The sequence below is a fragment of the Macrobrachium nipponense genome, chromosome 48 (genome assembly GCF_015104395.2).
Source record: "Macrobrachium nipponense isolate FS-2020 chromosome 48, ASM1510439v2, whole genome shotgun sequence".
NCBI classification, from domain to species: Eukaryota; Metazoa; Arthropoda; class Malacostraca; order Decapoda; family Palaemonidae; genus Macrobrachium; species Macrobrachium nipponense.
In genome coordinates this window covers 7,143,755-7,156,733 of record NC_087223.1, presented here as the reverse complement: position 1 = coordinate 7,156,733, position 12,979 = coordinate 7,143,755, and the positions used below count along the sequence as shown (strand labels likewise).

The following is a 12,979-nucleotide window of genomic DNA, read 5'->3' as shown; positions in this document are numbered from 1 at the left end:
TATAGTACAATGCTTTTGAATGATACTTTTCAAGTGCAGTATACATTATTTGTTTTTTCATTCTGTAGGCTGATAAAATTATCTTAATAACTAAGAAAGTATTTCATTGTGTTCAAAAGATTTAGTGTCATTTTAAACAGGGGTATTACTTTTGATATAAACTGGTGAAATATGTTACCAAAATATGTATACCTTGTAATATGTACGTTGTATTTTTAACATTTGAGACCAGAACACTCCATAACTATATTGTTCTTTTTATCAAAAAGAGGCCTTGTAATTTATTAATACATACAGGAAGGTGGAGAACTTTGTATTGAACAGAATATATGATTATTATTTGTAACTGGGAAATAATAATTCCTAACCTGAATTTTAAGAGAAATATTTTTTCCTTTAGCAGCCGAATGCCATGATGCCTACCGCCACAGGCGCCAACGTGACTCAGCCTGTCCAATCGCTTCCTGGCATGATAGTGCCAAGCAACCCTAATATGCAGCCAATACAGACGAACGCAGGTACTGTATATTACTGGTCTACACTTTCTGTAAGATATCCCATTTTTTATATATGCAGTCTCTCCTGTGGTGCATTTTGTAATGTGCTGATTATTGCACAAAGAACTTAGGGGAGGGGCTTTCATCTGGAATGGGGTCTTCCTGTCGTCCTGGACTTCAGAACTAATAGCACATTTAGTCAGAGATGCCATGAGTAGGCCTAACCCCAGTGTTAGGGCACTTCTTTGAAGCAAGTAGATAACACCAAATACCAAGATAATATGGAGTTTGCTCTGTGTAATTGTAGATTTTGAAGTGCTAAAATATTTCTGCTGTACAGGGTAAGCCACAGTCATAGACAAGAATTGTACAGGTTCGTAAGGTATACATATACTAGGTATACGTATACCTTACGAACCTGATTGTCTTAGCCATTCAATTACCTCTTAGGGGAAAGAAGCCACTTTTCAAGTATTGGAAGGGTATATAGCTTCCTTCTTCTGTTTGTGGCAAAAGTGGGCAAAGTAATGTTTAGGGTGGATTTTTGTACTTGTTAAAATTTATTTTTTTAGTGCTGTTATTGTTTTTATAAGTAGCAGTGTTCTGTATTTATCAGATAACCTATTATGATCAAGGTACTTTTTCCTGTGCTAACATTTTGAATGTGATGACTTCTTAGGTAAATCTCAAAATGGAATGTTAATTGTCAGTAGTACAGGTTAGTTTAGCTTAGAGACCATGTGGAATTGCTGCTAACATTAAGATAACTACAACATATTTGAGTGGAGGCTGTAATACAAGGTCTTTATTACTTATTAGGAAGGGCAGACCTCAAAAGTGTCTGTTTAATACTGCTACTTGATAGTAGCCAGTTTAACTAAACCTTAACTGAAACCTTAACTCACTCAGGTCCGTAGAAATAAAATTTAGCGTATAAGATAGAGGAAACTATCTGAATCGTTCAAATAACCTCGCTTATCTCCACAGGCACTGGCATGAACGTCATGTCTACGCAGCCCCAGAGCATGATAATACAGCAGAATCCACAGCTTACGCAAGCACTGAACCAACCCTTAAATCAAGGTATGTCTGCGAAGGTTTGCTTTGAGATTGACTTGACTTTCTGTTCCATCAGCCTCTGTGCGAAAGACAGAATTGATAATACAGTAATGTAAGGTACTTGTGGATTTTTTTAGTTTAAACAGTGTTCATTCCCAAGAGTATACAAATTAACCCTTAAACGCCTATTGGACGTATTAAACGTCAACGAAAATTGTCTGTTGGGTGCTTAATTGACGTATGATACATCGACGCAGAAAAGTTTTTTTTTTTAATTTGCAGAAAAATAATTATAGGCCTACTTGGCGAAAACTTTTGAATCACGCACCTTGAGGGATGCTGGGAGTTCATGGATCAAGCTGTTGTTTTGTTTACAAGCGTTACCCAGGCGTGCATGCGCGAATTTCTTCTTGCACTAAAAAGCATCAGCGACACATCTCAGAAATTATTTCGTCACTTTGATGTAATTTTTGTACCATTTTATATTTGCCGTTACATAGAGTTTTATATATGAAAATGTGTGCAATTTCATGTAGAATACAACAAAAAATAACCCATGGTTGTAGCTTTTATCAGTTTTAAAATATTTTCATATAAATAATGATGTGCCAAAATTTCAACCTTTGGTCAACTTTGACTCTACTGAAATGGTCGAAAAATGCTATTGTAAGCTAAAACTCTTATATTCTAGTAATATTCAATCATTTACCTTCATTTTGCAACAAATTGGAAGTCTTTAGCATAATATTTCGATTTATGGTGAATTTTTGAAAAAACTTCTTCCTTACATCTGCGTGGTAACTCTTTCCGAAAAAATCAGAAATATTTTTGTCTGATTGTCGTAATGTTTGCACCGTTTTATATTACATCACTTTGATGTAATTTTTGTACCATTTTATATTTGCCGTTACATAAAGTTTTATATATGAAAATGTGTGCAATTTCGTGTAGAATACAACAAAAACCAACCCATGGTAGTAGCTTTTATCAGTTTTGAAATATTTTCATATAAATAATGATAAGTGCCAAAATATCAACCTTCGGTCAAATTTGAGTCGACTGAAATGGTCGAAAAACGCAATTGTAAGCTAAAAATCTTACATTCTAGTAATATTCATTCATTTACCTTCATTTTGCAACAAATTGGAAGTCACTAGCACAATATTTCAATTTATGGTGAATTTTTGAAAAAACTTTTTCCTTATATGTGTCGTAACTCTGCCGAAAAAATTAGAAATTCTTTCGTCCGATTGTCGTAATGTTTGCACCATTTTATATTAGCCATTACATAAAGTTTTATATATGAAAATGTGTGCAATTTCATGTAGAATACAACACAAACCAACCCATGGTTGTAGCTTTTTTATCAGTTTTGAAATATTTTCATATAAATAATGATGTGCCAAAATTTCAACCTTTGGTCAACTTTGACTTGACCGAAATGGTAGAAAAACACAATTGTAAGCTAAAATTCATATTCTAGTAATATTCAATCATTTACCTTAATTTTTCAACAAATAGGAAGTCTCTAGCACAATATTTTGATTTATGGTGAATTTTTGAAAACAATTTTTTTTTACATCCGCTCTTTACGAATTCATGCATCATATTGTGATAATATTTTCTCTCTGTTGCTTTGATCGTTTTACAATTTTTTATATACCAAAATTATTGCAATTTAGTATGCAATACAACGAAAAAATAATTAACTCATTAACTTTTAACTGTTTTGCTCACAGCGCAATTTGTATACATATATGAAATTTTTTTCCGTGCTGTCATACATTCCAATATTTATATATGATAATGATATTTTTTTCATTTCTGATGGTTGCATACTAAACTTCAGGCAATGACAAAAAAAGGAGCCAAAAATGAACTCTTAATCTTGAAAACTAAGCGTGCTGTGATTTAAAATAAAAACTTTTTTCTGCTTCGGCGCTCACTCCCGAATGCCCCTGGCATTTGGGAGACACTTTCGGAAATACCAGCTCAGCATTTAAGGGTTAACTATTATTATTCTGTGAGATTTTTCTTTTATTTATTTAGTCACAATCTTAGTTGTAGTTCTGTACTTGAAATAGGGCATAAGAAGTCTTGAATATGTTTTCCCTGTTATTGAACACTTACATAAGTGAAATATCTAAACCTTCTAAGGAAGGTAATCAGAAAGAAAGAAAGAAATTTAGGTTTTAATTGACTGAAACACCACCAGCTTTATACTTCAGGAGAAACTGTGTTATATTTGTGGAGAATATTATATCTTCGTGCTGCAAACTTGCCGATTTCTTGTGCCACTTGAAATATTTCTGAAAGGCAACAGGGAAGGATTATATCAAAATATTGCTGAAATCTTTTTAAATGCATAGGCTATGTCAGGGAGATGTAAAATATTTATATTCACAGTTATGGGATATAGCAAGAGATATATTACAAAACTTAGAAATACTTTACCTGGATCAGTTTTTGCGTTCAGTATTGGATCAAAGTGGATTTGTTTTGGTTGGCAGATGGTGAATGTAATTCTCCACAGACTTTGGCATTCACCTTGGTACAGGGCCATCTATTTCCCTAAAATAACGATGCTCACAATTTGCATAAAATGCTGTAGGACTTTAGAAAGTGGAGTCACTGAAACTATACTGCAATGCTACAAAGTGGTATCATTAGAATGAACTGTAATGCTACCTATTTTCAACAGGAATTGGAGGGGGCCAGCAGATGCCACCACTGACCGTGACGCAGGGTATGGGTCAGCCCGGTCAAGGAAATGTTAATGTGCCTCTTGGAAATCCCGGCCAGAATGTCTTACAACCGAGAACTCCTCTTGGCATGCAGCAACAACAGACGGACCAGGAAAAAATGCAGATTCTCCAAATTCGCCAGAGCCAGGTGAGTTTGGTCAGTATACTTCCCTTGCAAAAAACCCAGTGTGGTCATGATACAATCATTTGACAAGTAAACTTTCAAAAATGCGCTTTTGATAATTGTGCATTTTATGATACAAATATGGCACAATTAAATATCTTTCTATCATTAGTTGAGGAGAAACGGATTTTATAAAGCGTACACACTCGGTTGTTATTTATCTAACATTCAGCATCACACTTTCCCTTCTCCAGCAGCAACACACCCAAGCAATACGTCAACAACTTCAGCAACAGCTCCAGCACAAGCCGGGAATTACCAACGTGAGCATGAACATCGGTCAGCAAGGGACTGGTGCAAACACCTGCCCTACCATGGGGCAGCCACGTATGCTACAGCCATCAATGCAGAATCCTGGACTGCGACAGCTCCTTCAGCAGGTGAGATTTGTAACGCTCGTGAAAAATAACCCACTTGCTTGTGATTGCATACTGGTGCAGTTTGCAAGGTGTACCTGCAAACAAATTTTCATTATTTACTTTTGTGTTCATATAGCTGTATATGCATTGACGATACATAATAGGATCATACTAATAACAAGTCTCATAATTTTATTTTGAAGAGTATATTACTTATCAAGAGCTTTCATTCCTAAACTCAACTATGAAGTTGTTTCTGTGAAAACGATGTGCAACATCACCATCGAGATGCTACGTGATTTACGAGAGACAGATTTATGTTGAGTGTTTGCAAAACCAGCTTAAATCATTGAGGAATTTTAATTTTTTACAGTAAAATTTAATTTTTATACAGTAAAATGTACAGTTTCACTGTATATTCACCATCGCCAGGAGGGGAAGCAACAGTTATCACAAAGGTTTCCTAATCATAACAAGTTTTGTAAACAAACCATAGACACAAAATTCTCAAACTCAATTTTTTCAGCCAACCCATTCACAGAACAGAGGAGAAGAGTGGATGACTTCAGATCGGTCAGTTTTATTAATATTTCAAAACTACAGGATGATTGAAGTTAGTGGGATGGCCTAGTTATAATTTTTGTTCAATGGGAAATATCCATCTCTTAAAAGGAGCTGAAACATTAGCTTCTCTTATATTAACGATGAGCAATTGTTTGTGACATGCAGCCTGGCCGCTTTCAACCTACACAAGGGAATTGGTATTTCCCTCCCCATAATTGAGTAGTAACTCGTAGGAGAAGGGTAGGCAGGCCATCAGTGCACTGTAGGTATTAACTCAAGGATGTTTGCAGTGTCTCTTTAGCCCCTGGCTGCGCCATCTTGCAAAGTCTATCATTTACCTCCAATCCTGCATCCTTCCTTCACTCAGCTGTCCACTCTCTCCAGCTGTTACTTTTGTAGTGCAACTGTAGGGTTTTCTCTCAGTTCCACCTACACATTCTTGTACATCATCTCTTTTCTTTTCCTGTCCAATCACTCGCCTCACTCTACTTGTGCTTGAGTTGACAGCCTAAATTTCATAAGCTCCATTAACCAATTCAGTGGTATGTATTAACTCAAGTCACATGGAGGACTGGAAATTAAGGCTAGTGATGATTGATGGGTTCATATGAAAATGTTAAAAAAAAGTTATTCAGTCACGAAAACCAAATGTTTTAATTAGAGTGTCTTACCTTTTAGGAAAGTATACGTAGCTCCACCGCATAGTTTTGGCTTCTCTAAGTTTTGCTCTTTTCATCCAAACAGCAAGTGAGACTTCAGCAGCAGCAGCAGCAAGTGCAGCATCAGCAGCAGCACCCACAGCAGCAACAGATTCTGATGATGCAGCAACAAGGAATACGTCCCCAGCTCACACAGCAGGGCCAACAAGTGTTGGGTCAGCCCCTAAACCAGCAGAACATGGGGCAACCAACGATGGGTCAGCAAAACCTGGGTCAGCAAGCCATGAACCCGCAAGGCATCGGTCAATCTATCCAAGACAGTACCGACTACATGGTTGATTTGCTCTGAAAAGGTCGCTGAAGTTGGATCTGTGTGGTAGTGGACTGACCCAGGTGGTGGCTGTGGCACTTTAGGCGGACCTGTTCTCTCCGATAACTCTTTGGTAATGCCCTTCATGGAGTAACCGTGTAAAAAGGGTTTCAGTTGCACCAGTTTAGCATTGGCAGATGAGACCTCGAAGGTCATTCTGTGGAAATACTTTGGTTACTATCAAGTATTGGTTGTTGAAATGAATTAAGACATCAATGAATAGTTACAGTGATACTGCAACTATGTATTTAAGCTTACCTTTCATTTTCAAGACTTATTTTCCTATACTGGAGGTGCTATGCCTTCAAGCATTCAAAATTGATTTACAGGAGATTGCTGAAGTTGTGAGGAAGAAGGAATCACAGCCTTAAAGGCCTTTCATGATGCTGCAAGAGAAGGTTGTGTTCACTGTCAATCACTGTCATCCTTGCTGCTTAGAGTCAACAACATGCAATATTTGAACTTGAAGTCGTGGTGCCTGGGATCAGTATTATTTTGGGGGGATAGGTGTAAAATTAGTACGGCACATAGGAATGTAGCGTAATTTGTTTTCTTACGGTGAAGATAGATACGTAAGGGCGTTAAAACGTGGATGACAAAATCTGTACAAACGTAGGTAGGGTTGCTTGGCATGGACTGAGTTTCCAGTAAGATCTGTTGGTAGATTATTTGTGTAGGGTTATCAGCATGAAACAGGTTTCATCGGCAAAACCCAACAGGTAGCAAATGTAAGGGTTTTTGCCGCTTACTAAAACGCCAAAGAATACGTGGAATAAAAGTGGAGGTATTAAATTTAAATGAGAATGCTATGTGACAGGAATTTCATCCTTGCATGAAACTGTTTCTCATTTAGTTGTGACGTGAAATTCAAACCGTTATCTGACTTCGAAATAATCTGGCTGTAGAAAACAGCATCCGCCGGAGTGTTCCCATGTGAAGGAGTTCCCAAACACAATCTGGTCTGATGCTGTGTTTTACTGTATAAACCTTATATAACGAAAGGACCATTTACTGGTAGTACTACATTTTTGTATTGCTAATATTTAATATTTGGTTTAAGTATAAAGACCAGATAATGTATTGCTGTTTTAAAAAGGTTCTACTACATATATTTAAGCTATTTTCTGTGACATTTTTTTTCCAAGGTATCGTAGAAAGATATTTGTGAAATTTTGTTATAAAAAATCAAAGATTATCATTTTTTTCTTACCCTCATTAAAAAATCAATAAAATGTGGTATAGTAATTCCTTTTTAAGTTAAAGGCTAAGTAGACAGACCTGATGTTAAACATAAAATTTAATTGAACATAATTTAACGTAAGTAGAATTTTAAGTCAATAAATATAATACTTTAGATATTAGAATTTTCTACCAATAGATAATTTTGTGATACATACTTGCTTTGTAAATCAAATATAGAAATAAGATTATAATTATTATAAGTGAAAAACTATAATAATTGCAAGGAAGTAATTATAATTACAAAGATAAAAAGTGATAATAAAAATTGGAATTATGAAGAAAAATACAACTACAAAATAATTATAATTTATAATGTAATTACAAGAAATAATTATAATTGATAATATAATTACAAGAAAATAAAGTTAAAATAATTGCAAGAAACGAGTTAATAGCAAAATTACAAGGGAATACAGTTGCTTTTACTAGGGAACATTATAATATAATTACTTGGGAAAAGTTATAATTTAAATACTAGGGGAAATTATATAATTACTAAGGAAAGTTATAATTACAAACGAAAAAAGCTGTTGAAATACACACAAACAAAGGAATATCAGAAAAAAAATGAAGGCCGTGTGTATTATCGCCGTACAGTGACACTACTGATAACATTATAATCACCGCACAGTGATAAGAACACTGGTGTTGTTATCACCGATTGGTGATAATTTTGTTTTTATTATTTTCACCGAGAATCTATAAGAATTAATAGATACTTAGCAACTGCAGTTTAGGATGCTAAAAGGAATTTAAGAGAAAAACAATTTATTTCACACAAATGAAAGGAATCTTATAAAAATACATTTATTCCACATTAAAATCAAGTCTTTATACAAATATACATTATGCCATATAGATTTAAACAGTCTTAGTGGAGCAGAATGAATGAGTATGTAAGTGTTATACATAACATTACACATCATTTGACTTGCTACAAATTTTCGTTCTCTTGCTTCTCTTTGTGGACACGTTGTTTGCTTTCCGTTTGACTCCAGCCTTAGCAACTTTTGAATGATTAAATCGTCCTATTACCCTTGACTCTTTGGGACAACCTTTCATTTTTACTTTAGGAAGAGGAGCATTCAATAGCTGTAATCCTTGGAGTGTGACGTTTGTGACATTGGTGAAGATGGCGTTTGTGACGGTGAAGTTGATGTGCTTGGCATCTGCGGACTATCATCATTTTAGTATTCATGACCCTGTTCCCTGCAAGTAAGAATACGTTTCCGCATATCAAGTCGGGCTTTGTACACTTCAGTTCCACTATTAGTTAGCGCCACTGTGAGTCGCTGCATTGTTTCTTGACTCAAGGAATTTTTGGGCAGGGGTCATTGGACACTTGGGCCGTGTAATATGTATAATGGAGGTCTCGGATTCTAATGCCACTGTAGGAATCATAGTATTCTCCGTCCGCCATCGTGAATGCCCGTTGATAGTAGAAACATCAATGTTCTCTTGTCTTACAACAGCAATAATGTGATTACATGGCAAGAAATGTTGGCAATAAAAAGTGCAGGAACAGCTGAATTTAGCACCTGTTTCACCATTTCTCGTCACTTTGTGGTCAGTAGACCCTATATAAGCAACAAAGAGGCCAGGCGAATCCAATGTGATAAAAAAGAATCTAAGGGCTTAGATAGCTTATGGTGTTTCATCATTCGTTTAACTGCATGTTCCGTGAACTGTCTGTATATTTTGTTCATTAGAACCTCATCAACTCCATAGTCAACAGATGTACATGTCTGCAAAAACTGCTTAAAGGCTCGTTCATCATTTAAGATGGAATTATGGAGCATAATTTTACGAATGCATTCAGACATCGATGTAGTTGAGGTTAGGAAGTGCTTTAGTTTACCGTTTTCTGCTTCAATGTGATTATTAGTGTCATCGGTATTTCTACAGAAGCAGTCCGCACGGGCTGCAAGGAACGTAACCGCGGATACGACATCCACTAGGGATTGGGGCGTCCAATGTATTTTGCCGTGTTTAGTACTTGAATCTTGTTCTTCTAACACAGACAATTTTGACTGAAAGGAGATTTCATTATGGGCATACACAAGTTGTTTCAGAGTACCAAAGATTTCATTCTTTTTAAGAACAGGAAGCACAAGTTCAGACACCTGGATAATTGTATTTGTTAATTTTGTAAGTCCCATCCATGAAAATCATTTCGGGATCTTTACAGTACTACATGCGTATCATTTCATTAGTAGCAAATGCAATCATTTGGATGGCCTACTTCCATCCAGTGATATATCTATCTTTTCCTTTTCCTGCATTCACAATTTCATTCTAACTATTTCTGTCAACTTACCAATATCTGACATTCCATTCCCACTTTGCACCTTTAGCTTCCAATTTCGTACATCTTGCATGGTTACTGCTTTGTTGTATTTACCCTGAAGGAAGGATTTTAATTGCTTGTTGTCTAATATATATATATATATATATATATATATATATATATATATATATAATATATATATATATATATTAGTTCAACTACCTCTCCAATTTAGGTGTCCCTTATTTCAATTTTCAAAATCTGGTCACCCTGTGCTGACGACGCTTATTTTTCACTGATAAACGGAGCTAGAAGACGGTAGATCTAGGCAAGGGGTACCTACTTATCCGCGGCGGCCTAGACTATGGAAGTTGCGGTTTTCTATGCAGTTTTAAATACTGAACAAGAATTTTAAGTAATATTTATTCGGACGGATGTAATTAACCCCCAGTGCAGTTTTACCTACTGAACAAGAATTTTATATTTTAATAATTTATTCGGACGACTGTAATATAACCCCCAGGGGCCAGTACTAAACACGGCGAAATACATTGGGACGCCCCAACCCAATCCTATTGATGTCGTATCCGCGGTTACGTTCTTTGCAGTCCGTGCGGACTGCTCTGTAGAAATACCAACTGAACGTATCAGAGGAGAAAATGTCCCTGAAGACAGATGTTGTGTCTACCTGTATGTTGTCTTGTCCCTGGGCAGTAGATGAACTGGCTTGATGTTCCTGTAGTTCTGCTGATGCATGGAACTCCAAGGTGTTTTTTTCTTAACTTCTACAGAAGTGTCACTCTCCATACTGCTTTGGTGGAAGGAGAAATATAATCACAAAATAACCCAACTGAAGTCGCAGGAGGACTGAACGTATCAGAGGAGAAAATATCCCCGAAGACAGATATTTCGGCCTGTATGTCGTCTTTACTGTTTACAAAACATGAACCCGCAGAAGTTCTGAAATTAGTTTTAACTGGCTGTTTGTTATCGCCAGTGATGAGCAAAACTTCTGTTATCCGGAGCGAGATAGAGAGATAGAGAGAGAGAGAGAGAGAGAGAGTGAGAGAGAGAGAGTCGTACCAATGATTCCATAAACGAAGCTCTTGTTATCCGTACAGTGAAAATAACGTTGAGTGTAATATCCCCGCACGGTGAAAATAGTCACTCCCAAATATAAAAGTTCTATAAAAAAAAATTTCATTAAATCACATACGAGAATTGGGGAGCAATGAGAAGTTGCTCCAGGAAGTGACAATTACAAATAAAAAAACACAATTAAAACAAATAAAAACAACTTTCAGAAAAAAACTTACTTAAAGGTGATAAAATTATCATCCATTAGGAAAAGAAATGTTATTCACCATCTGGCAACTCGGCACAGTCAACCAATGCCAAATCACCCCTATATGTGATGTGTTTTAATCAAAGAACAAAAAGTAACGCATAAATAACGAAACGTAATGAAATTTCGCCTCTCTAAGTAAATATAACTGTGAAATACAGCGCTGATTAATTTTATAACGGAAACGTATCATCGATGAGCTGCCTCATGTTCGATAATTACCAATAACAACTATTTTATTGAAGGTTTGTATGTACGCGATACATTCTAGCTTATGTGATGGTGAAATTAATTACACACCTGTTACTGAATATAGAAAATCATTAAGGTTTTTAAAGTAGAAAAAAGTATTTTGTTTACGATTCTGAAGTCAAGGGTTTACCGTCTGCAAGCAGACGTTGACGAGGCTGACGCACCGTCAAGCACGTAACGGAAAATAACAAGGAAGTCGACCACAAGCAATCGTTATCAGAATGATTTCCCGCAAATTTGCAATGATATTGTACCCAACCATCCTTTAAATGAGGCGAACACTCGCAACATGCTTGGATGCCGCATTAGGGCAACAGAGACGGCGAAACGTATGAGAATTAGTCGCCGCTGTTGCGAAGAATCAAGATTTAAAAACTCATTGTCAGCCATCAAGAAAAGACGAAAATCTGCTCAGACCACTTCGTTACTGGTGAGTGTTATTAACTGTTAGCGTTTGTGGTGAGTGTTATTAGCTGTTAGCGTAACTGGTGATAATTATAAGAGAGACTAGATAACGCTTGCTGCATTTGCCTACTCCAATTCACGAGCACACGTGGAATGAAGAGACATCGAACTGACCACTTAGTTATATACCTCTTGAAATGAAGACCATGCAAGGAGGCAATTTAAACATAGAAAAAAAAAAAGAACTCAGACTCCTATTCTGCGGGAGCTACGATACCGACGAGAAAACACTAAAAGACATTATGATGAAATCTAAGAAGCGGCTCATTTGAAAACGTACCAGGAAAGAGCATACCAAAACAAAGAGCTGTGACGTCATAAGTCAGCTACCCCACAAAGCGTTGCCATGTCGTGATTTTGAAGACCATTAATAACTTAAAATATAGAGGTTTGTTTTACAATTAACAAACGTTTAACGCATGCCAAACACATGATGATGATGCACGCACGCGAAATGAAGAAACAAAAAGACACTATTATTTAACTTAAAAAAAAAAAGCAAAACTAAAACATGGCCATACAGCAGTCGGTTCCAAACTTCCCAGAGTCTAGTGGTGCTTAGGAATCAAGGGTCAGGCCGCTCAAGACAATAATCAGATTCAAGACCCGGAGACGAAAAGACGCGTTCACTCAACTCGCAATGACTTCCCAGTTTGTCATTCATGAGTGAAAAAAACAAACGGCCGAAGAAAACACACGTTATAAACGAAAAAAAAGAAAAAAACCAAGCAAACAAGGTCGTTGTCTGTCCCACAAGGTTGCGGTTTCGGTGTCCCTCAAGTTTTCTAGGACGTTTGGGAAGAAGGGTGTTGTAGTTTCCTTAAGGCCTGTCCCAACACTAGGAAAAAACAGTTTTTTTTTTAGAAAAACAAAGTTTTTCAAACTTGTTTTTGTCAACAGCTTCGGAAAACTGTTTGCAAAACAGTTGTTGTCAGCCTAAAGAATGGTTCGA

General features: G+C 36.3%; 2 protein-coding genes and 1 long non-coding RNA gene across 7 annotated transcripts in view; 2 read left to right on the top strand and 1 right to left on the bottom strand.

The window, feature by feature from the left end:
- The window catches only part of LOC135205021 (mediator of RNA polymerase II transcription subunit 25-like), a 95,137-nt gene extending 87,506 nt beyond the window's left edge, over window positions 1-7,631 (top strand). For 2 of the 4 annotated variants that reach the window (XM_064235277.1, XM_064235274.1), the window contains exons 13-17: window positions 401-518; window positions 1,485-1,580; window positions 4,258-4,448; window positions 4,679-4,864; window positions 6,152-7,631. In XM_064235277.1, the coding sequence (XP_064091347.1) occupies window positions 401-518; window positions 1,485-1,580; window positions 4,258-4,448; window positions 4,679-4,864; window positions 6,152-6,415 (855 nt within the window). In that variant the 3' untranslated portion in view covers window positions 6,416-7,631. The remainder of the gene's footprint in view (window positions 1-400; window positions 519-1,484; window positions 1,581-4,257; window positions 4,449-4,678; window positions 4,865-6,151) is intronic. The other 2 variants (XM_064235276.1, XM_064235275.1) reach the window with 2 other exon arrangements.
- On the bottom strand, window positions 3,089-6,210 carry LOC135205022 (uncharacterized). Its single transcript, XR_010312398.1, has 3 exons — window positions 6,079-6,210; window positions 4,011-4,938; window positions 3,089-3,865 (listed from the first exon to the last, which is right to left on the bottom strand). It is a non-coding gene; the product is annotated as an uncharacterized LOC135205022 (long non-coding RNA).
- A 3,950-nt stretch (window positions 7,632-11,581) lies between the features above and the next one.
- The window catches only part of LOC135205020 (uncharacterized), a 56,734-nt gene continuing 55,336 nt past the window's right edge, over window positions 11,582-12,979 (top strand). Inside the window, exon 1 of one of the 2 annotated variants that reach the window (XM_064235270.1) lies at window positions 11,582-11,992. The gene's annotated coding sequence lies outside the window, so the exon portion shown is untranslated. The remainder of the gene's footprint in view (window positions 11,993-12,979) is intronic. The other variant, XM_064235269.1, reaches the window with a different exon arrangement.